Source organism: Symphalangus syndactylus, chromosome 10 (assembly GCF_028878055.3).
Source record: "Symphalangus syndactylus isolate Jambi chromosome 10, NHGRI_mSymSyn1-v2.1_pri, whole genome shotgun sequence".
Lineage (NCBI taxonomy): Eukaryota > Metazoa > Chordata > Mammalia > Primates > Hylobatidae > Symphalangus > Symphalangus syndactylus.
The window spans coordinates 94740923-94766269 of record NC_072432.2 but is presented as its reverse complement, the minus strand read 5'-3'; the positions used below and the strand labels follow the sequence as shown (position 1 = coordinate 94766269).

Sequence of the window (25347 nt, the reverse complement as noted above, 5' to 3'; positions counted from 1 at the left end):
CATATCCTAGAGAATGGAAAGGATGATTTTGTTGTGCAAAGGACATATTGGAACTTCTGTCTGTATTTCATTTTATCTCATCCTTTTAAAAAATTCTAGTTTGATATCTGCTTTATAATGTATAGAGTATATTGATACAGTAGTACTTACATCCAACTTGTAAATAAAAAGGTGTATGGGTATATTCTCAAAGGCATTTTACTGGTGGGTGCATAGTCAAAAGTTTGGAAGTTAGTATTTGCGTGGTGCATTCTGAAGGCAAGCTTTCAAAAGTGGCCATGGTACCTCATGGCACCTCATGCCCCTAGGAGCAGAGTGTCCCTGTGTTTCTAGATCCCTATTCCAAGTTGATCTCTCTCTTCTTCTCTGCCCTTCTCTACTATAAAAAATATTTTTTTCTAAAACTTTTTATATGTACAAAATGATCTTAGAATATTTATGAATAAAATGGCGAAGAGCTGGCAGGGAAAAAACAAAATACAAAAAACGAAAAACTGCCTTCCAGAAAGCAGCAGGCACTTACTGTTACTTAGTTTTGTCCTCTGCTTTGAAATTCCCTTCTTCCAGATTTCTGCATGGCATAGTCCCCACTTCATTAGGTCTCAGCTCCGATTCACCTCAGTGAGGCCTTCTCTGCAGGACATATCTAAAGACCCTTCACTCCGAACCTTCCAATTTTGCTAACTTCTCTTCATAGCACTTGCCTCCACTTGGCTCTGGATTACAAATGCTTGTGCTGAACCTCCTTTGTCTATCCCCCTCCAGGAAGTTAAACTTCACGAGCACAAGGACTTTGTTTTGTTCACTGCCATACTTGCAGCACCTAAAACCAATGCCTGGCAAATGGCAAGTGCTCAATAAATAAATATTTTTTGAATGACTAAAGGAATGAAGAAAATCTGTGTTGTTCAATGACTAAATCAAAAACAAGTGGAATATTTAGAGTCTTTAAATACATTTCTGAGGTCATCTCACAGGCCAACTTTTTGCCAAAAAAATTGAATGAAAGTGGAAGAAAACAGCTAAAGCAAATAAATTTTTAGTTTCTTTAGTAACAGCAGATCTCTTAAATAAGGTTTAGGATGAAAGGAGCTACATCCGTCCAAACAGCTTCATCTCATTTACTGCCAAACTTGACATTCTCTGGAGCCATCTCACGTGGTAAGAGCCAAGACTTGTCATGATAGAGAAACACAAATCATGAAGCCCTATTCTCTGTTGAAAGGAGGAATAATGGATAGTAGCCTACAAATGCTTCTCCAAACCCCCAATGCTGATTTATCATCATGAAGCTTGCTTTCTCTCAATGTGCCTAGAAAAGTTTTTTATAAAATTTCTTTTCAGTCCTTTGTTTATCCTCCCCAAGAGTGTCCTAGTGTTAACTGTACATATTTATCTCATGGCCCAATGACTCTCTCTGCTCAAGCGATTCCTGTTACAGGAAGAGGTTTGCCCCCGGCCTTATTGAAGCTCAAGTAAAGGAAAAGACTAGAAATGCAAACGTAGTTTACAAATAAATAGATGAGAATTAAAACTCTGAATGATGAAAAATCAAAATCACCATTAGGAAAAGTTGGATGGTGAGAAAAAAAAGGACTTTGATTTATTTATTTAAAGCTACAAAAAATTAATGTATTTATTTAATTCTTCAAAAACAAAATTACTTTTAAAAGTCTTACGGTTAGCTGTTTCTATAAGGGCTTCCTTAAAATATCTCTGAAATATGTAGTATTATCAACACAATCGAAATGAGCTCTGATGACCTGTTTGCAGTTTGGCAATTCTCTTTATTGAAAGAATAGAAAGGACAGATTGCTCAGCAGTGTAAATCACTTCAAAATAACTTCCTTTACCAAGCAATAGTGTCTTCTTGTCACACAGGAAGTGAAGCCTTGGCAAAATTTTCGCTGGGTAGTTTCCTTTGACTTTTTACACCACAGTCAACTTATTTACGAGTGATAGGAAGTGTACATTTAACTGTGTTGACAACTTTTTGATAATTTACTGTATCTGCAAGACCTTTTCAGCCAAATGGCCCACTGACCCTTCCAACTGAGTATTATAAACACCTAACGTGCTAAATCAATGATGAATAAATTAATGATGAGATAGATTGATTCATTCATTCATCAGTTTAAAACCATATTTGTGGCCAGGCACTGTGGCTCACACCTATAATCCCAGCATTTTGGGAGGCTGAGGCAGGCAGATCACTGGAGGTCAGGAGTTTGAGACAAGCCTGGACAACATGGTGAAACCCCATCTCTACTAAGAATATGAAAAGTAGCTGGGCGTGCTGGCACATACCTGTAGTCCCAGCTACTTGGGAGGCTAGGGCATGAGAATTGCTTGAACCTAGGAGGCAGAGGTTGCAGTGAGCTGGGATCGTACCACTGTACTGCAGCCTGGGCGACAGAGCAAGACTCTGTCTTGAAAAAAAAAACCAAAAAACACCATATTTGTGATTTGTGATTTTCTCCTACAAATCAACTCCTTCCTCTAACTTTTAACTTCCACATTTTTGCCTCACCACCCTTCTGTGAACCCACATGACTAGGGTAGCAGAGGAAGCTGTTTTTCCTCTTCTTCTGATTAGTTGGGCCAAGCCCTTCACAGCCTTCCTTCCTCGTTTTTCTTGCATCTACCTCTTGGTTACCATCCAAGTCTAGGCTTCATCTGTCTCTTTGCTTTCACTCTCTACCCTGTACACAGCAGGCACACTATCCTTTTGCTTTTGTCAACATTACACTGTTCCTCTGACTACAAATAGAGAGGGCATTACTCAGCCTGGCATTCAGGGGCTTCCAAATCAAGGTCTGCCTTCATTTTCAGCCCTAGGTTTCACTGGTCTTCCACACACTTCAACAAATTGGAAATGTTTTTTCTTTCCTGGAATATTGTCTACCCTTTTCCCACATCCATACCATGCTTTTCCTTCTGCATGGAATGCCTCCCCTCTGTCCCCCCAACACCACGCATACCCCTATCACCAGAGTCAATCAACTGCCCTTCTTTGAAATCTTTCCTATTACCCCTAATAAGAGACCATACTGTCCTGTTCTGGGTGCCTGTGGTTCTTGTCCCACTTTTTTGATACCTGCCTTTAATGTTACTCATTCATTTATTCATATGCTATGTTTTTCTCTGATTTACTACTAAACTCCTTGGGACCACATCTTATTTCAGAATTGAAATTGATAGGACTCAGTTCATTTGTGTTGAAAGAATAAATGAATGAAAGTATGAGAGAGAAAGCTATTTTATCATCTTTTCAAAAGCAGGTTTTGAACTTCCTATTGACATAAAATTCAGAAATATTTGGTAGACATTTTGGTATTCCTAAATATTACATAACAAATTAATGTTTGCAAAGCTATCATGTAATAGGATATAGGCCCTAAAGGGTTACAACCAGTTGTAAGTATCTTGTATACACAGAACAATTTGACAAATGGTGGTAGAAACATTGGCTGAATAGATACAGAGCAACATGGTCTAGTTTTACCCTCTTAGAAGGTTGTTTTGAGTTCATCATCTGCTCATAACATATAGAAGAATACTGTTTTCACCAATCTTTAAGTGAAAATATTTTTTTTCTTTTCTACACTTTTATCTGTGTTGAGCATGAACAAAATAAGTTTGGCATATGGTGTTTCCTGAAATTTTTATATGTTTAAACATGGCATAAAATCACTGTACGTTGCTGTTTATATAAATGCCAACAGCTCTTATATTTTCCAGTTTTATACCTTCTTATTGGAAGGAACTCACAGAGCCATCAAACCAGTTCTGTCTCTAAGCACGTCAATGCCTAACCATCCCAGAAATACATGTGCTCTTATAAAATCTAAGAGGCCATTACATAGCACAAGAATTCATTCCAGCCTCTCCAAATCCTGAAGTCAGAAATTTCATCCAAGATACTAAACTATATTTTTCTAAGAGTAAAACCCATTTTCAAATCATGTAACTTTTAGAAACAAAGGTCAAATACTCCCTTTAAGATACATCACAAAGGAAAAGGACCCAGCGGGGCCACACTAATGGCTTCTGTGACTCCGCTGAGCCGGACTTCTTCCTCAACTCTGACCTCCCTGCACTCTTTCCAGCACTGGTCATCTCCTTCTGCCTGTCTAACTGTGAAACACCCTAGGTCTCAGCCCCAGGTTCTCTGCCCTTCTCTGTCCATGTGGCCTCTCAGAGAGCCTGTCCAGTAGTGTGGGGTATAATAATTTACTTAGGTCTCAGAATTAAGTGCTATAGTCCAAGTTCTATCTCTTCTCTAACCAGTAGTGGGACCCTGAACTCACCATGTATTTTCTCTGGACATTAATGTATTATCCATATATGCACAGCTAAGATTAAAGAATGTCTCAGGTGTCTACAAGCATTAAGCATCCAGGACACTACAATTCTACCAACTCCAAGAATGATAATTTCTAAATACTGCATATTTCTCTAGCCATATGTGCTCTGCCAAGATCTCAGACTCATCAATTATTTATTCATTCATTCATTGTTTAGCAGCTATTAGGCATGGGGCACCAGGATAGGCTTTGGGGATACATTGGTCAGTAAAAAAGGTATGGTCCCTGCCTTTGTGAAGTTTACAGTCTAGTGGACAATAAGCAATGTAAGAATGCTAATAAACAAAAAGCACGCAAATACATGTATAATTTCAGATGGTGTCAAGTACTATGAAATAAGAGAGAAAGAGACAGGTATGCACCTCCCCCAATACACACACACACACACACACACACGTATACACACACAAAGAGAGAGAGAGAGAAGAGAAGGGAGGGAGGATACAGTGTGAGAAAATGGTAGGGGCAAGCCCTCTCTGAAAAGATGGTATTTCAAGCCAAAACTCTAGTAATGTGAAGGAGGCTGATATTCAAAGGGTAGATGTGAGGCCATTTTAGGTGAAAGGAATGACAGGTACAGAGGTCCTGAAGCAAAAAAGTTCTTTTTGTGTTGAGTGAACAAAATAAAATGGGCTGGTAGATCTGCAGCAGTGGATTTGAAGTAAAGAAGAACAAAAGCAGCATCTCTCTCCTCACCATTTCACCTGAACTCAAAGTAGGACTTAAATCCCTAACTCATTTGCCCATTTGCATCACCTTGGTGATCTTCTAAAAATTCCAAAACTCTTGACACACCCTAAAGCAGTCAAATCACAAACCCAGAGGCAGAACACAGTCATCGGTATGTTTTGAAGCTTCCCAGTGATTCCAAAGTGCAGACAGTTTGGGAACCACTGACTTAAATTGATTTTAGTGCTTAATTTCTTGTTTTGCCCATCTATAAAATGATGAGGTTCAATTTAATGAGGTCGGGTCTCTTTCTTGCTCTAAATTAGGTGATATGTATATGCAGATCCAGGGCATTTGCACCCACCCCTTCCTCAAGTCTTCTTTCCTCCCCAAACTTTTACCCTACGAACTTCATATTCTTTTATCCAGGCTTAAAGTCCTGGAAACTTAGACTCTTCTCTTCACACTATTCCTACAAATCAAGCAGACTCTGTTGATCCAAAGCATCCAGGCTTTTCATGAAGCCCTCTTCAATTCTTACCTGGATACTCACTTACTCCTGTCTCACCTTCCAATCCACCCTGCCCTGATGGCCTTTCTGAGTTCAATCCCTACTGCCTACCCAAAGCCCTTCTCAAGTGCCATCTCCCCAAGAAGGCTATGTAACAAGCTCAAGTATTTATGACAACTAATCTGTAAAGTTTCATGGTCTTCATAATTCATATGATACAATTTAGGACTGAATTATATACAGGTATCCATTATACATTGTTCTTATCTCCCCAAATGAATGTTAAATAAATTAATAAAAGAAATACACATTTTATTAATTCCTGGCATATATTAAGCATTCAAACATTATCTAATAGTAGCAATGGTAGCGTTATTTTTGGAGGTAGTAGAAGTGGCAATGACATCGGCAGTGGTAGTGCAGTGGCAATAGTACTAGTAGTAGTAGTAGTGGTAGTAACAATGGTAAAATATAAAGGCCCCATGTTAGCCAGGCACTTTATACACATCATCTCATTTGAATATTAAAACAATCCTGCAGAATAGGTTTTAAGCTCCTCACTTCACAAATAAGAAAGTTAGGGATTAGGAAGCTTAAGAAACTCACAGAAGGGCAATGGAAGATCTATCCTAATTTTGTTTAACCATTACTAAATGTTACCTCCTTATAAGCCTCCCAAACGAGAATTCTCAGTAAGGAAGACAGGCTACGGGTTGTTCACTTTTGCAGATTAACTAGTGTCGCCCAGCATTGGCACATAAGCAACAAATGTGTATTGTGACATACTCCAGGTATTTACAAACAAAATCTTTTCCCCTTAAAGCCATGTAATATAGTAAGTATGCTAGTAGATGCCCTTTCTACACCAGCAATGAGAGGAGGACTTAGTCAGGTTGCTGAGTCACCTGCTCCCATCTCCAGATGCCATGATTGACAAGTTCATCTAGAAATGACTTGAGCTACTCAAGGTCAAGTAAACATTTTATGTACCGAACTTGCAAAGTTCATAATCCACTCACTGAAAACACCAAGAGGGCTCCAGCAACTTAGATGTTTTCTCCATCTCTTGCCTTAATTTTTCAAAAGCAAACATTTGGCTCTGGATGCTGATGAAGGAATAAATATGTCAATAACTCAGTAACAACATTTCTGATCAGGCATTTATTGGCAATCCTGTTCAAGAATATAATTGCTACAGCAACAAAGACAATTATCAGCATTTGGTGGGAGGAGAGGTGTCAACCTGTTTGAAGAAATAGTGCTGTATAGAAATGCAGATAAAAATGTGTAGGAGAGTGAAGAGAGAAATAATTTATGTCCAGGTACTATCCAAAGGTAAAACTCAAGAATGTATTTTAATTTAAATCCCATGTTGCTAACAAGTTTAAAAAATATTTATTTTAAAAGAGATAATTTATTATTATTATATAAACAAAAAGAAACACATGGAAGAGATAATCCAAAACAGATAATCCAAAAGCAGTGGCAGATCTAGAAGTTGCTCCTCTTTATTTCAGAAATACATTATCTAATTTGCTTTTTTTGTGCTTCAATTTACTTTCCCAAGTCTGATTTAGGCTAATATTATAACTAGTTTGACTTTCCTGAGCCCTCACCAAGTGCTAGGAGGAAGTTAATCTAAAAATGTGCTAGTGGAAGATAATATGAGAACAATTATTATAAATTAGTCATCTTGACTGAAGAAAAATGGCAGACCAAGTACCTCCCCTTCTGCCCCAAACCTCTTAAAATGGAAAAAAAAGGTGTGTTTTAACATAAAAACTAAGTACATATGGGATAAAAGTGAAACAATGGACTTCCATAATGTCAGAAAATTCTCAGCTCTGACCTGAAAAAAAATCTCAAATAAGTGATGTGAGATCCTGGTTCTTAGTACACACTTGTTAAACAGGAATTCATTGATTCCAAAGACTGATCCAGGGTGTACAAGGCACCACAAAAGATAACCTCACCTGATTTCTGACCCAGATTCCTGAGAGCAGAAGAAAGTTTTCCTTCCAGTAACTGAAGCAGTTCACAAATTTGCAATTATGAAACTATTTTTAAAAGATGAGTCATTTCACAATTTTTTTCTACCTAGAATTCCCTAACCAAACTGATACAGTCACGATTTCTTGAGACTGGCTGCATGTCAGTGTATTTATACATAGCCAACTGGCCAGTGTTTTGTATTGATAGCCAAAAGCCAGTCATCCTAGGTTTCAAGGTTTGCAAGTGAAAATGTTTTTATTCTACTCCATTTTCCCTTTGGCTTAAGAAAGATTTGAACTGCACATTCAGCTGGCATTATATACAACGGTGCTTAAAGCACATGTGTGAAAACTTGAATCAAGTATCAGGAAAGGCAGAGTTGATAAATGTTTTTTTCTTTTAACCAAATATAACTGTGGCTTGCAGAAAAAGAAAAAAGAAAACCTTTCTTTCCTAACTTCTTGAAAAAAAAAATAAAGACAACTCAGCTTATAATAAGAGTATAACTCAGGGTTTTACTCCTTAGTCAATTAACATCTCCAATAGAGTGGTGTTAAAATAGGCATATACATGTGTGTGAATGCATTATATATAAAGTATAAAGGCTCAAATATGATGCAATTATTTATACTGTAAAACAAATACAGAATACCAGACAGGATCCTTACCTTTTCAAGTATAGCATTGCCTTGATGAGGACTGATGTTGTGCTGACTTATTTCTCTTTTGTATTTATATTCATAAACTTGGTCAGTGATATTAACCAGCAGAGTTGATGGACTGAAAGTTAGTTTCACACAGTCATAGACAGTTCCACTTTCAATATCAGTTGGTGCTGTAGCATATCGTAAAATTAGTCCCATTATGAGGCCTAAAAAAAAAAAAAAGAATAAATAATGGTACTGGAGGAAGGCAATCTAAAATGCCACTATTGGAAGCCTATATGATTTGGAACCTTCAGAAGTGACAGGAGAAAGTGTTGGGTTATTGCCTGGTTTAGAAAAGTGTTCACTTTTGCATGGATACCAGTTCGACATAATATAGTGTTAAAATATTTGTAGTGAGCACCATTGCTTGAAAACTCAGCATATCTTCCCATTTTTTTTCTTCCTAGTGGACCTACCAATTTTGGAGAGAAAACATGCCTAACTCCTTCTATCCATCCAAATACTTCGAGAAAACCTTTGCTCTGTGACAGACACTGAGTCATCTCATCAGTTAGGAGATGGAATTCCCCTGGGAGTGTTTCTGGTCCACAGATTAGCACAAATCTCAGTTATCCCCATCAGACTTTATTATGTCACACCCCATGGTTGGGGTGAGAGGTGTTCTTGTTCTCTCTCTCAGGACACGACTAAAGCAATATAATTCTTTTTTTTTTTTTTTTTTTTTGCTGGCAGGTATCTGTGACCATAAGTAGATCCAGTCCAAGAATGCAGCCAATATACTGAGGAGGGTAGGACTAAGATACTAGCAGAAGACAGAACTTAGGTGTTGAAGGACGTCACAGAGCCACTAGATCAACCAGCCTGCCCTAGAGCTACCCTAATTCTAAACTTCTTGCTATGTGATATAACACATTCTCTAATTTTTCCATTTTGAATCAAGTTTCTGGTTACTTGTAGCCAAATGCATTCTAATGATACTCATTCCTTTTCATAAACAATTCAACCTAAGTGACAATCCTTGACTTTTAAGTTTTTAAACTGTTAAGATGCTCATGGCAATCTGATAACTGTGGCCTTTTTAAATGTGGATTTATTAACAAGCAACAAAGAAACATCAGAAGCCTAAAGTCTGTCAATTTAAAATTAGGACGGATGTATGCGTTTTGGGATAAATGATCCAGAGTTCATTCTTTAAAACATCTAATTTTGGAGATTTTACCTCTCTTATGAATCTGGTCATCTAATAACCTTTTATTTCTTTAGTAAAACATTTTTGGGGTGCATATTGTGTACCAGACATTTATAGGTATAAAATTAGAATACAGGCCCAGTCTTACAGGAGCTCATTTGTATAAGTGAAGATTCATGAGCAAACAATTATAATAAAACATGACATATACTATGACTGCTGGGAAGCACTCTGTGATACATGAGTGTAGACAGGAGGTATTCTGAAGCCCTTCGAATTACGCAAATCTTGAAACGAATCTTAAAAGGTCACATAGATTTGTCCAGATGAGCTGAATTGGAATGAGATGGGATCCAGTTTGCATGTATGGGTAGCAGCACATAAAAGCAGAGACAGCTGGGATGCTCTCCCTGTGTGTAGGCCAGGATCTATGCTCTCCCTATGTGTAGAGTTGCTATTGGCAAGTGGCTGCTCAGCCAGGGGCTGTGCTTCCTGATTGTCTTGCATCTGGCTGATTCTTACCAGTGGAAGAATGTTGGGATACTGCATAAGAATTCACTAGTGATAACCTTACTAACACAATGCATACATACAGAAAGACATAAGAAATCTGGTGCATTTAGGGAGTCACTAGTGGTGTAAAAAGAGAATAAATAGAGAGAAAGAGAGACAGAGAGAGACTCTAGACCTAGACCATAGGCAGAGCCAGGTCAGAAAGAGGCTCCTCTCTCATGCTAGAGGTTTTGATTTTGAACTCAATGGTAATGTAGAACTATTGAAAGATTTTAGGCAGGGGAGTAAAACAATCAGACTTTCACGTAAGAACCATCACTTTGGCAACAATGTTGAGAACTAATCAGAGTGAGAGATGAGAATGCAAGCAGATTTCTTTCAAGAATATTTTTATTTTATTATTCCTGCTTCAGTGTTTGGCTGACTCCTCTAGAGTAATTAGAAAAATTGTATCCTAATATCTGGGAGCAAGAGAAAATAAGCAATAGATATGTAACCCTCACTGAGTGCTTGATCCACCGCAGCACAGTAGGCAATCTTCCATGCTCAGTGTTGAATGACGACAATAAAACTAGTCAGCAGCAAGAAGGGAAGATAGATCATCTACACTCTATGTGGCTTAGGGTGCTTGCATAAGAACATCATTTTTTCAACACACTTTGCTTAGAAAGGATTTAATTCCTAAAAGTTATTCAGCAAGTACCATGAATGACACCATTACTACTCTTTCTACTTCTACAAAGAAGGGAAGCACAAGATACTATCTGCATGGGGCCTAAATGGAAAGAATCCATATTAATGTCATTTGAAATTCCTAGTGGGTGAGCTACTTTTTTTTTTTTTTTTTTTTTTTTTTTTTTTTTTTTTTTTACAAAATGCTTTCAATGAAACAACAAGAAATAAACATGAAGTGTCCACTATTTCTTCCCAAGCAGAGAAAGCAAGTCTTTGTCATAATAGTGATGGCCTGGTGCCTAGTGTGGTTAAATTCATACAAGACCTCCAAACCTAAATGGCCCTGACTATCCCTCTGCACTAGCTCTGGCCTCATCCTTTGAGAAGAAGCACATTGAGGTGAACGGAGGAAGCTGCTTGCTGCCGTTGTGGCAGAGGTGACCAGATGTAATATCCATGAAAATGTACCTCTCAGATAGATCTCCCACTCTGAGGAGGCAATTGACCAGTGGTCTCAGCTTCTGTGCTCTGGAATCCATCACCACTTTCACACTGAGGTCAGGCTCCCAGCCGATAACTGAACACAGCAGGGATACTAAGGCAGGGAGATGGGGACTCCTCTGCAGGGCAACCATGGCTCAGGGACCCATCATTAATCTTGCCCAACTTTTCTTAGAATTGTACCACAGCCTAAAGATTTCCTACCCAGCTTTCCTTCCTTCCCTCTCTTCACAGGATTGGGCCTGCATCAAAACCTGACAACTGTCCTGGCATCCTCATGCTCACTCCCCACATTCTCTAAAGGAATGAAAATCTTTTGTACAATGAATCTCTTTCCAGCATCTGCTTCTTGGAGGACCCAAATTAATACACTCGCCAAAAGGCTTCAGACCTCCTTTTCCCCAAACCCCAAGGGTTGAGAAGAAACAACATCTTGCCAGATGGCAAGAGAGAATGGGAAAATCTCAGTCACCTAGCACATCTGGTTAAAAAACCCATGCACTCATTTGTGCACCCTTGCTGCAGTAGTGGCAGCTGGAAAATCCTTATTTGTCAGAGGCTACTTACCCATAGAGCCTTATAATGCTTTTTATAGTGAAACATCTACTCAGTGTTTTGCCATATGCTGACAGAAATATGGAGTGTTGAATTAATGTACACTGACACAATATTGTATATGAGTAGGTGACAGATAAAGTAGGACTGGTAGTAGAAAGAAAATGTTAATGAGAGTGGGTTGTTTTTATACCACACAAAGACACAAGATTAAGAAAGCAGAAATCATTTGTTCACAGAAGAAGGAAAGAGGAGACTGGCTGCCACAGCTTATGAACAGCACAAAAGCACCACTCTTGTTGGTAAACCATGAAACCAGGCCGCTTCTTGCTGGAGGAGAAAAGAAGCCAGCCTGCCCCTGCAAAGGGATACCCACCCAGTCCGTGTGCAAACAGCCCTGGCCCCAGGTTGCAGTTCCTGCATACACAACACTTCTCTGAGATCTGACCCCTGGCCAGTTGGCGGCATCTCCTTCTCTAGCAAGGAACTCTAGTCTAGATGTATCCCCTGCTTCTTCAAGTCTGGGCATCTGGGTACCTAGGGTGACAGCAGAGTGTACCTGTGCTTTAGTGAACCCTGACTTCTCTCCACAGCATACAAGTCCCATAGAAAGCATGGACAATGGACTTCATTCCTAAAGCACTCACTATCCTAAAATGTCCCTCTTAAGTCTCACCTGTGGGCACCAGAACCCTGATAAAGTGTGTGCTCATTGAACTCCTTCATCTTTGCATTCTGACAGCATTTATTGTTTGAACCACACACTTTAGAGACCAGTTTTAGAAAGACATATTATTCAGTGCTGCATTGCAGATCTTAGCTTTTCTCCCCAACTAGACAATGAGACTGTTTAGGGCAGAGGCTCTGTGCTATTCTTTATCTCTTTTCCTCTAGAAAAGCCAAGCACTCTGGGAAGAATTGTAGCCCAACTTTCTCCAAGTCCACAAGTTCCCTGGAGTCAAGAAGAAAAGGATCCTCTGAATTTATGTAGTCAGTCAGTTACCAACATTTTAAAGTGTCACAAATAAGGAACATCACACCGAATGCTGTGATGTGCCTGTCCTTGCAGAGTGTCCAACATAACTGTTATATAGCACATGCATGGCATACAGTTGATAGCACGATGTTTATGAGAGAAGAAAGAAGAGAGGGGGCAGAAGGAAGGAGGAAACAGCCTCAGGAGTACTCAAAGCAAGGAACATTAGAAAGATGAGCCTTATCTTCCTGAACTGACTCTCATTTTATTATCCACATTGAAAATAAGAGAAAACTCTCATCCCTTACTCTACTACTCCCTTATTGCATGTTCATGCCACAGACACCTAAGGCATTGCCCTAGGACTTGTAGGAGTTATTATAAAGATGAATAAAATATGATTTTGCCCTTAAAATATTAAAATATGTTAACCTACCAGCCCCTTCCCTTCTGCCAAATCCTGCCATCCTAATTTCCAGTAAGAATAAGATATAACAAGTATTTACTAAATTTTTTATATGAAGTCCGCATTTCATAACCAATTTCCCTTGCATCTTATTGACGGTCATTCTACATGATGCTGAAGCACTTTCTTAAAGTGGCTTTTCTTAGAGAAATAAAAGATAGGGACTTACTTTTTAAAAAGCTTAAATAAAGCAGATTTCAGAATGTTTTTTAAAACACAAAAGTATTTTAAATGAGATTTGAATCTCTTTGGCTGTGTTCAACACTATAATTGTGTCCAGACACCATCACACAGAGTTCCCCGCTGCTTGGCACAACTCTAGCCAGAGCACTTTAGACTCCATTCCTATAGGAATAGAGCTTCCCCAGAGTTGCACAATGCAGCAAGCACAACTATATACATGCGCCTAATTAGACTGTTACGAAGGTCTATATTTAAGTGCTACATGATGTTGGAAGAATTTAGGAGTCTAAAGCAAATGTAGTTAACACATGAAGATTGTAGGAGAACTGAGTTTTGCAGTTCTTTCACTCTCACTGCATTGAGTGGCTACCAAGAATAATCTAGATTAATGAGGAATCGCCAATTCTCTAAAATAAGAAGATATAGCTTCAAACTATGTAATATTATATAATATCATATTTCAGCCTGGTAAGTATCTCAGGTCCTATTGATTGCCAGCCCAATGTCTATCCTTGTTTACCCCACAAAGCCCTGGTTTATTTGCTGTCCACCCCTCCACACATAGCCACAGGCTCAGGGGAGGTTAAACTCACTCCAGCTCTGGGGATGTTCTCACTCTCCCTGCTGATAACTGGTTCTGGAATGGGTATATGACCCTATTCCTGTCAATAAGAAGTGAAGGGAATTTGCGAGGGAGCTTCTTAGAAAGGTTTTCACATCCTATAAGAGAGACACAGAAGAGATAAGCTCTCTTCTTTTCCAGTATATTAATGGGCCTGGTTAGGACACCAGGCACTGGCATAGCCACTTCACTGCCAGCTTGATGTTGAAGTCAGCACCGAAGGTAGCAGAAGAGAGAAAAGGAAAGAACCTTGGTTTTTGACGACAAAAGTAGGTGCTGAATCAAATAGAGTTGAAGACTACTCTTCCCTGGACTTCCAGTTATGGGAGATAATAAATGTCTTTATTGCTTAATTCTGTTTCTGTCAGAGTTTCTGTTACTTGCAACTGAATGCATCTTAACAGATAGAAAAGCCATTGGTTTTCCTGTCACAAAGCAATGTACAAAGTTTTAAGGGGCCCTAAAGAAAAGACCAACTAACCCCACCCCCTACAGTATTGGAAAAACTTAATAGAAGAGGTTCTCAAGGATGTGTAAGAGTTCACCAAGTAGAGAAGAGGACATGTTGTTTTAGGGAGAGGTATACAGAAATCAAGGAGCCCAGTGTCAATGACACACATCAAGCAGTTTGGGATGGGCCCTTAGGGCAGTGCAGACAAAGGGCCTTGGCACAGCAGAGGACTGGAGAGTGTTCAGGAGGGAGAGGGGGTTGGCAAGGTGGTCTGCAAGGTGGTCTTGAGGAAGAACCGAGCAAGTTCCTTGTTGGGAGGCAGATTTGCTCTGTTTTAGAGCAGAGGAAACAGCATTTGGAGATAATTATTTGACAACAGAAAAGAGAATTGAGGGACAGAGAGGGCATGGCATAGCCACTTCACTGCCAGATTGATGTTGAAGTCAGCACCGAAGGTAGCAGAAGAGAGAAAAGGAAAGAACCTTGGTTTTTGACGACAAAAGTAGGTGCTGAATCAAATAGAGTTGAAGACTACTCTTCCCTGGACTTCGTATTTAGTTTATATTTACATAAGGGACAATTTAGAACATCTGAGTGGAGGAATTCCAAGATGAAAGGAATAACGCTCAAGGAAGAATGTTCTTTACCATCATTAGAACTTTGTAGAATGCAAGACTTTAAGGCAGGGAATCTGTGACATTATTATTTCAGTCACTCAGATTAAAAAATTATGAACTAGGGATTCAAATGTGAGCATAAAGAAGAAGGAAATAGTCTGAAAAATAATTTAAGGAAACCAAATCAGTGAACAACATTTAACTGTAAGATAGTATTCACAAACATCAGATTTTAACTGCATCTACAAAAATTTTAACTTTTTATTTGATATTTATCCCTTCCCATTTTATAAAAGTCTCTTTTAGAACACGAATTTAGAGAGATAATATGGGTTTGAACTTCAAATATCTAAATGCATTTCCTAATGTTTTCCTTTTTAGCAATTTAGTTTTGCTCTGAGATTAGTCAGGGATGGAACAAAAAGTAAAAACATATAATGTAGTAACAACATATAATGCCTTCTGTTTTTGGTGGGGGAGTTTGTTCTTTCTCTGTTCTCCCACCAACCTTTTAAATTAAAAAAACTAAAGAAAGTATAGGTCTTGCTAAAAAGTCACAATTTATTGCTCTGTGCTAGCTCACCATCAACTTCTTTTGGTGAAGAGTCCCAGAATGATTTCAGAACAGGTCTGGGACACCTGCCAATTAAGAAAACCTCATTAAATTCAAGTGGAAAGTAGTCCATGAAGCTAACTCACCTTGTGATGCCTTGTTCAAAGTTTCCCTCTTCTCACAGGATAGAGTCATATGAAAACTGCCAGAAAGTCCCAACCATCAGATCTTCCATCAGAGTGGGGTGTCTAATGTCCACAATCCATCCTTGGTTCCCAAAAAACAACATACACACATCACAAGCGCACATATGCACACACATATAACACGTATGTAAACATACATGCACATACATAGACACAACACACATGCAACCACATACAAACACACACATACACATATACACAATGTACACACTTCACAAAACTCTGGGATTTCTAACAGGATAATAGATAACTTTTCTTTAGAAACTGTCTCAGCCATCAGCTTATATATAGCTAACATCCTTCCTTGCAATCATCTTAGGAAGTTGACAGAAGAAACATAGAAATAGAGATGTCTAACTAGATGTATACTGAATAAAAAAATGGTTTCTTATTTTGTAATGTTTATACAACACAATTTATTTTTTTCTCAAACCAGAGATGGAGACATTACAAAGTGTTATAGACAGTGAAAGAAGGACTCTTTAGTAAAGGGAGATGGTCTTCCAGCCCTCCCCCTTTCACCATAGGAGAGTAATGGGAAAGAAAGAAAGAAGAGAAAACAGAGGAAATGAAACTAGGAACTATATTTCAAGTTTATTTTCCTAGCAAAGTAGTTCTCAAACTTCGATGCATCAGAACCTCCTGGAAAGTTTGTTAAAACACAGTTTGCTGGGCCCCACCCACCCCAGAGTTTCTGATTCCCTAGGTCTGGGCTGCCAACTACATATTTGCATTTCTAACAAGTTCTCCGGTGCTGCTGATGGTGCTGGTCAGGAAACACACTGAGAAGCACTGTCCTATAAGACAGTAGTTCCTACCAACATGAGTTCCTACCAACATGAGTTCCTACCAACATGAGTTTCACAGTCTTGAAATTCCATCAAAACCCATACCATCTTGGACTCATGCACACAGATTTCAGAGCTTGGAAAACCCAGAAGCATAGTTAATGGTTCTACCTTCAGTATCTTCCAAAAAAGTAACCAACATAATGATGAAAGCTTATTTTGCACGATTCATATAAATTCACAGTCCCTTCTCAAACTATTTGTAGTACCTCTCCCACCCATTGTTTCAACCATAGGCATTTAAAACCAGAAAGACCATGAACTTGCAACATGACTATCCCTCAAGCTGGGACAATGTTTCCAGGTAGGCTTGGAATATTTTAACTCCAGCTACTTAATATGGATGTATTTTCGTAGTATTGCTCCCATTCTGTTTCCCACAGTGGATTTTTTGCTATAGACCGTGGAATATTTCTGAGGCTTCAAGGAGAAACTTAACTACTTTTACCCTCAATTATTCCCTACTCTGACTTCATGGGACAGTTACATATCAAGAGCAGACTTGGACGAGAGAAAAACTGCAGCCGGAGTTTGAGAGTGCTCGCTTTCAAAAGAGTGTTCTTGCCAATTATTCTGGGCAGAGTTGGTTAAGTCATAAGTTTTCCGAGTTTCTGTTTCCTTATATGCAAACTAAAGATGATCTTGCCTGTTTAGCATGGCTGTTGTGAGGATTAGTGATAATGTATATCGTTACATATCCCAATCTCTACCTCTCTTCTGTAAACTTCCTAAGGTACCATCATCTGGCACAGAGCAAACAGTTAATTAAAAAAGAGCAATTATTCTAGGACTACATAAGCGATAGAGGTGAAAGAACAGAGGTTATATAGTCCTGAATTTGAGTACAGCCCTGTTGATTATTAGCAAGTTACTTTCTCTCTCTCAGTGTTGGTTTCCTTATCTGTAATATGAAAATGATAACATGCCCCCTACACACACACACACACATACACACACAAACACACCCACGTTTAAGATAGCGGATGACCACATGAAGCCAAACTGCTAAGGTTTGAGACCAGGCCCTGGCATTTAGTAGATGTGCAACTTCAGGTAAGTTACTTAATATTTTAGTACCTCAGTTTTCCTACCTAAAAAATGGTTGTTGTGAGGATTAAATGTGTTAATATATGTAAAGTGCTTATAACAGCATAGTTTATATCAGGAATGCTATTTGTGTTAGCTATTTTTATTTTTGTATATCAACTTTTTGACATAATAGATGTTTAACAAACATCTATTTTAGATGTTTAAACAAACATCTATTTTAGATGTTTAGTAAACATCAGCTCTCCATATCCCCACTTCATTAACTATATAACATTAATTCAATTTAGACTGTATATGATACCTACAAAAATAATTTGAATCATAAATCTATTTTCTTGATATGCACATTCGTTAGCCTTTCAAACACTGAAGGGGGAATCCTTCGAGGCACCACAGTAGTTTGCAGTAAAGTTTCATCTATAGCTTCTTTGAGATTCAGAATATAGTTTATTCATTTATTTAGTTTATTTATTCAAAATATAGAGGCTCTTTTCTTTTTTTTTTCTTTTTTCTTTTTTTGATACGGCGTCTTCCTCTGTCACCTAGGTTGGAGTGCAATGGTGCAATCTCGGCTTACTGCAACCTCCACATCCCGAGTTCAAGCAATTCTCCTGCCTCAGCCTCCCGAGTAGCTCGGATTACAGGCACCCACCACTATACCCGGCTAATTTTTGTATTTTTTAGTAAAGACAGAGTTTCACCATGTTGGTCAGGCTGCTCTCGAACTCCTGACCTCAGGTGATCCACTCGCCTTGGCCTCCCAAAGTGCTGGGATTACAGGAGTAAGCCATCATGCCTGGCCTGGCTATTTTCTTAAAATCAACTTTTAAAAACATACAGAGTGCGGGCCGGGTGTGGTGGCTCACGCCTGTAATCCCAGCACTTTGGGAGGCCGAGGCCGACGGATCACGAGGTCAGGAGATCGAGACCATCCTGGCTAACACAGTGAAACCCCATCTCTACTAAAAACACAAAAAAATTAGCCAGGCGTGGTGGTGGGCGCCTGTAGTCCCAGCTACTCGGGAGGCTGAGGCAAGAGAATGGTGTGAACCCGGGAGGCGGAGCTGGCAGTGAGCCGAGATCGCGCCACTGTACTCTAGTCTGGGCGACAGAGAGAGACTCTGTCTCAAAAAAAAAAAAAAAAAAGAAAAGAAAAAACAAACAAATAAAAAACATACAGAGTGCAGTATGCCTTTCATTCTTCCATTATTTTACCTGTCTCTGGCAAATGTATTAACACATGGAAAACATTGCACAACTCTCTGAAGTTCCTTAAAAATCAAGTTTTTTTACACCAAAAGGGAGAAGAAGTTTAGTATGCTGAGCTCCTATCCCTGATTCCCTTTCCTGCAGATCCCTTCACATTAAACCAGAGCTATTCTTGTTTTCATAAAAAATGCTTCTGCAAACTGTGGAATACATAGCCAGTCCTCACTATTAACTCGTTCTCACCTTTCTGACAGGAATTCAACAGAATATACTGAGCACTCCTTGCAAAATCAGAGCAGAAGCAGGAAGTACTAACAGTGCTGAAATAACACTAACTAAAATCTTGTCTGAGAGAACGGACTGGATATCATTATAGGCTGCCATGTTCTGGAAGGAAAGCTTCTGGTTTGGGCTGGAGTGGCTGAAAGATGCCTGATGGTTGAACTCAGTCTTGGCCTGAATTTTGAAGGACTTTTGCAGCTGGAAGGGAGACATGTGATATCTGTTCCTTTCTTCCCCATTTTATAGATGAGAAAAATAAGGCCAGATGTAACATCACTTGCCCAAAATAATGCATCTAGCTACTGAAAAAAAAAAATCATCAAGATTAAGAAACTTAAATCTCCAGGGGAGCACATCAATATTTTCTCTATAGAACATGCCACAGTGGAATAAGTAGAGCCTTGGAAGGACCTTCAGCCAGCGAGAACGGCGGGGAAGTAGTAGGAAGCATCACCCATAGGCCTGGCAGTCAGGGAGGCTGGGCTGTCCTGGAGGAGGGTAAAATGGATCAGGAGGGTGTAGCCAACATGTCCAACAACCCAATTTAATCCTGAGGAAACTGCAGGGAGTGCTAGGAAGAAATTAATGCCTGCAGAAGATTTTTCAGGAAAGATAATTTTTCAAACCTTGATAATTCACTATGTAATTGTATTTTCTTTAAATCTTGAAAAACTTGCTGTTGAATTAAATTGGTCCTATTTAACTGTTAAGCACATTCCTAAAGAATCAGAAAACTCTTTAATATGATATAGTTTAATGAATTCAAAATGTAAACTTTGTGCCTTGAAATTTGTTATGTGCCCACTAAACAGTGGCCACAATTTTTACATGAATTCAGAGACTAACTTCTATGGGAAGGCCAGGAAGTCAAAGGCAGAATCCTAAGAGGTTTAAATTGCTCCGTCCCTCAAATGCACAGGATTATAAATGTGCTGTAAAGTATGGCAGCCCCCAGTGATATATAATGGAATTCTTATTGTTGTCAGGGAGCAAGGAGCGAATTTCTTTTATGAGCACTGAACAGGGGATACAGGCCCTAAGTGAGTGGTACTAAGTGCACCAGCTGCTGTCAATCAATATTTTAACCGCTAATTGTCATTTATGCTTCCCGTCCAATTTAAATGAATATCATTATGGCTTATATTTTAAACCAGTTACGGATTCTAATCCTTCAATTTTGAAATGAGAACCATCGAATATCATAATAGATTACCCATTACTATTCCTGGTGAAGCAAAAATATGGTTATAAAGCTGCCACTAATTTTTATAAGCTTCCTATGACCCTTAATAACAAGAAAAAACTTTTTTATATAATGGATTATTTATACTATTTGGAGTATCATATGAATCTCTGATTGACACAGGGCCTAGCCAAATGCTACACAATTTTTCTTGGTCTCTACAAGTATTCATATGATACTTTAAGGTTAACAACTTGAAAATTATTTCTAACAATAAATATAAAAGAACATTAAACATTCTGCTTGATCACTTTTCTCTGCATTTTTTAAACTGCTTATTTTCTAAGCCCCTGTTCTCTAGAATTTTTAAATTGGACTCTCAGGTACATTGATAAAATAGACTCAATATCTATTGAGTCTTCTAAAGAACATTTGACACATGTCAAAGGAATACTGGCAGAAAAGCAGATGGCAGAATAGACTGAAGTATTATAGGAAATTTGATGCTGGGGAAAAACATTTGTCATTCTTGATACAGGACAAGTAATACATTATACAAATAGTGAGAGCAAGAACAGTACTCAGTGGAGTAGGGGAGTTGCTAGCCAAATTCATTGATAAGCATTAGGTGCAGGTCCACTAAATCTGAACAATATATTTCATTACATGCATATGTGTCTGTAGCATGGAGATGACTGTTACAGTCTACTCTCAAATGTTCACTTCCTTAAGAATAAGAAATTTTAAAAGTTTAACTTTCTTTCTTTCTCTTTCTCTCTTTCTTTCCTTCTTTCTTTGAGACACAGTCTCACTGTGTCACCTAGGCTCGAGTGAAGGCTGGAGTGAAGTGGCACAATCATAGCTCAAAAAGCTTAAGTTTTAAACATAGTTTTGTTTCTTTTCTTCCCCATTAGTTGTCACCATGCCCCCCTGCTCTTGCAAAAGCTATGAGTTTAATCTTTTAATGGAAAAGGGGATTGTACAATGTGGGATGCTGAAAATTCACTCTTTTAGACCTCCTGGAAAAGAGAATCTGGCTAATCCCGAAAGCTTAACTGTACGAGGATGCATCTAGATCCCACAGGCACATCCTTTCTCCAGGAAAATTACTGCAATAATTTACTTATTTTTAAGTATCTTAGCATCTCTTAGTAAAGAGATGGAGGTTGAATCCCACCTCAACAGATAACTAATTACATGACTTTTATCTAAGTCTTCATTTGTTTGTCTGCAAAATGAGAATGCTGGATTTATGATCTTGAAGTCTCCTTCCCTGCCTATGATTCCAAGTTCATTTATAGCTGTTGGGCAATTAATTCCCTTGGCATCTCCTTTCCCCTATCATTAAAAAGTGTTTACTAGAGTATCCCATCGTGTTCCTCTGGTGTAGTTTCAGACTATTTTATTACATTACTGATAGAAAGTTCCTAATAAGCATTTAAGATATAACATTTAGGACATCCCTGAAGAAGAAATGTGACAAGTCATGAATGCCACCCATATGGAGTACTTTCAGAAAACACAAAGAGAGTTCTTTCAGGTGAACGTGAACCTTAGTAAGACATGCAGATGAGTGAAAGCACATGGACCAGCCACGAGTGGCTATTCAGTTTTGGAAAGTCCCTTCACTTCTCTGGGATTCAGCTTCTGCCTCTGTAAAATAGAGGGGATGGAGAAGACAACCTCTAAAATTCTCTGACATCCTAACAATTATGATTCTATGCCAAGAAAAAACATCACTAAAATATGTCTTTTCATTGATTTATACAGTTCAAGATAACTGAAAGATACTCAAAATTTCTAGTAATAGAATACATATATATGCATAGCTTCATAATTTTTATAATCCTTTTACATTGCACTGGTTCAGAATTTGCTTTCAATAACTTTTACATTAAAAAACTCATGAAAGAAGAATAGGAATCAGAGAACCCAACTTAAGTCCACTCATAAACTTTAAGCCTTATCTGCCTTAAGAACAGCAATTTAGAGAAATGCTACCTCAATAGGTAGTGGTCAATGAACTATTATTTTATGATTTCAAGCACAATTTAAAAATATTTCAGAGAGTTTTTCAGGATTAAAGGTAATATGGAATTTTTCAGGTTCAAAAGTAAGAGTTACTGTATGTACTGTGCATGCAAAATATGACTGAATTTTAGTAGGTTATCGAAACTTTTACAAAAACAATATCCCCACCATTGAACTTGGTAAATAAGTCATAGTTCAATCAAATTCAGGGATGTGAAGAACTCTTTCCCTCTAATAAAGGTTGGCAATCTATTAAATCTGGGTTGTTTTGCTAAAGCAAATATGTTCCTTTAATATGATATCAAGAATTACATTGTTTCTGGCTTCTCAGATTCTATTCCATATCCTTGCAGATTACTTATTAGTCAAGTCAAGAGAAAAATTCTGTTCATGATGGAGATAGGCAAATGACAGGAACCTAGGGCTTCACATCTGATGGCATCACTTCCTTTTTGTCTGACTATTTCTCTCCCACCTGATTGTGATTTTTTTTTCTCTTAAATGAGAGTTTTCTTGTGTCTGTTAAGACCCTCAATACTGGCTGGGAATGGTGGCTCATGCCCGTAATGCCAGCATTTTGGGAGGCCAAGGTCAGAGGATCTCTTTAGGCCAGGAGTTGGAGACCAGCGTGGGCAACATAGTGAGACCCTGTCTCCACTAAATTTTAAAAAATAAATAAAACAATACAGCAAAAAAAATTTTATTTTATTTTATTTTTGCATTTGGGTTATGTTTTTTTTTTCTTTTTTTCATTATACTTTAAGTTTTAGGGTACATGTGCACAACGTGCAGGTTAGTTACATATATATACATGTGCCATGTTGGTGTGCTGCACCCATTAACTCGTCATTTCACATTAGGTATATCTCCTAATGCTATCCCTCCCCCCTCCCAGCAAAAAATTTTTAAAAGACCCTCAATACCAAGGAATTTAACTCTGTGCTCTGAATGGATCAGCATATCAGCCTCCTGAGCCTGAAACTTCCGCCTTATAGCTCAAGTATCTCACAGCGGGATCCACTTAAGGCTTAGGATTCCTTATGTTCTCAAATCACGACTATACACTGTTAATATCAGGACATCGCAGGATTAGCATATACAATGTGCATTGATCTGTACCCTGAACTCAGGTTTAGGAAACGGTTTCAGGATTTCCAAAATGAGGAAACCCCGAATATAAAAGTATGTTATTTGCTATAAATTATAGCAATGCCTTGCCTGTTGCCATTGTGTTCAAACTTCCTATCCATTATCAGGCTGGGATAAGAGCAGTGAAGTAAACTGTTTCATTAGTAACACCAGTAAAAACTGGTGTCTTTCATTTTACTTTAAAAGACGAGAGTACAGACTAGATAATCTCTGTCAGACTTTATTAAACTTTCTGAAAGGAATAATACTGTAAGTTGCCCAGAAAGAGCAATACTGTAGGTGTTAAATATTTTTCCACACCTTGGCCTCCAATAAATAAATAAGATACATAACAAATAACACTAGCAACGATAATTATAAATTAGAACATCTGAAGTCAGGCTAAGAAGTAAAAAGTACTGCATAAAGGAGCTCTCATTTATTTATAACTTCTTATTATAAGAAAATTAAACATTGTTCATATGAATAAAAAGGACTTGGACACAATATTCTCCTAAGAGGGGTAGGGTTAGTTTCTGCAAGTTTTCTTCTTGAAATTAGTTGATATAAGAGGATTTACTCCAGACATTTTGAAGTGATGTTTTTTCTAGAACTTTGTAATGTTCATCGGTGCAGCCAGTGAGAGAAGGCTGCTCTTTGTGACTGCAGAGCCATCACTTCCCAACATCATTATAAAAACAAACAGCTCGCCCTCGACTCCTCACATGACAATGGACCGGCGTCTGTCAACAGACTTGCATTATGTGCCGTGTGAGAACATGACTGTGACATTTGCTCTCGTGACATGGCAAATTTCGGCGGCTTGTCTGTGAAGAGATTAGCATTCATTACGCTGCAGCACCTTTCATCAAACTAATGACATTTCAATCCGCACATTTTCTCCAGTTTCGGTACTTTGCTATCTGAGCACAAGTCTCTAATTACGCTCAAGCAACAAGTTTCACATCAATCTCACAACTTATGCACTCACCATACACCATTGCTCCTCCAGTTTCATGCAAGAAGCGGAATCGGTGATTTTTAAATAACCAGATTGTCAAAATGGTAAGGATGAGCAAAAAATTGAAGACAAGCAGCTCCACCGCTCCCTGATGTTGAAACTGATACTCATCCTTTTCTGACATAACCCTTGACTGTCTCTCCATTCTCCAGTCTTCTTGGGATTCCTTAGATAAAAACCTGGATAAGGGCTATTTTATCAAGATTTGCCTAAGACAGTCTGATTGCCTGAGAATTTCAGAAGAAACACTGCCACTGTAGTTGCTACTTCACAAGCATTCTGCCCTGGCTTAGTATTCGGATGGCTTCTAGTTACAACTTCCTGTTTCTCTCTTAAAGCAGCCCTGTCTCTTTTCAAACTCCGGGGTGTGCGGTTTCATCACTGACTCTTAATGTCTTTAAATGATTCATCTCATGAAAATATCTTTCATACTGGACAAATCTGCAAGCAATCATTCTAAGATCTTGAATCATGGTCTTATTATTCCAAACAAGTCTTCTTAAGCTGCATAAATATGAACTGTAGATTAATAATTATAAAGGTAGCCTTACACTAGCAACGTTTTCTAAGTTCAAAAAGCCAATTCCTGACTCAACTTAACCTAAATGCAAGATCTTTCCTCTCTAACCAAAACTTGCCAAAGTGATGGGGATTGATAGCACAGTTATCAATCAGCCTCTGTGCTCTAAATGGATCAGCATATTAGCCTCCTGAAAAGATATTACACTGCTTAGCCTGAAACTTCCGCCTCATAGCTCAAGTATCTCACAATGGGATTCACTTAAGGCATAGGGTTTCTTATGCTCTCAAATCATGACTATACATTGTTTAAGCAAACCTAAAGTGATTTCACAGGATTTTTTTTTAGTTGAGAAGCAAGA

At 38.4% G+C, this 25347-nt stretch overlaps 1 protein-coding gene across 5 annotated transcripts in view; it reads right to left on the bottom strand.

Moving 5' to 3' along the window:
* The window catches only part of SLC9A9 (solute carrier family 9 member A9), a 608568-nt gene extending 583740 nt beyond the window's left edge, over positions 1-24828 (bottom strand). The window contains exons 1-2 of one of the 5 annotated variants that reach the window (XM_063610659.1): positions 24437-24828; positions 8208-8410 (exon numbers count right to left, since the gene is read on the bottom strand). In XM_063610659.1, coding sequence (XP_063466729.1) covers positions 8208-8410; positions 24437-24611 — 378 coding nt within the window. In that variant the 5' untranslated portion in view covers positions 24612-24828. The remainder of the gene's footprint in view (positions 1-8207; positions 8411-24436) is intronic. The other 4 variants (XM_055295145.2, XM_063610660.1, XM_055295144.2 and 1 more) reach the window with 4 other exon arrangements.
* Positions 24829-25347: the final 519 nt, after the last annotated feature.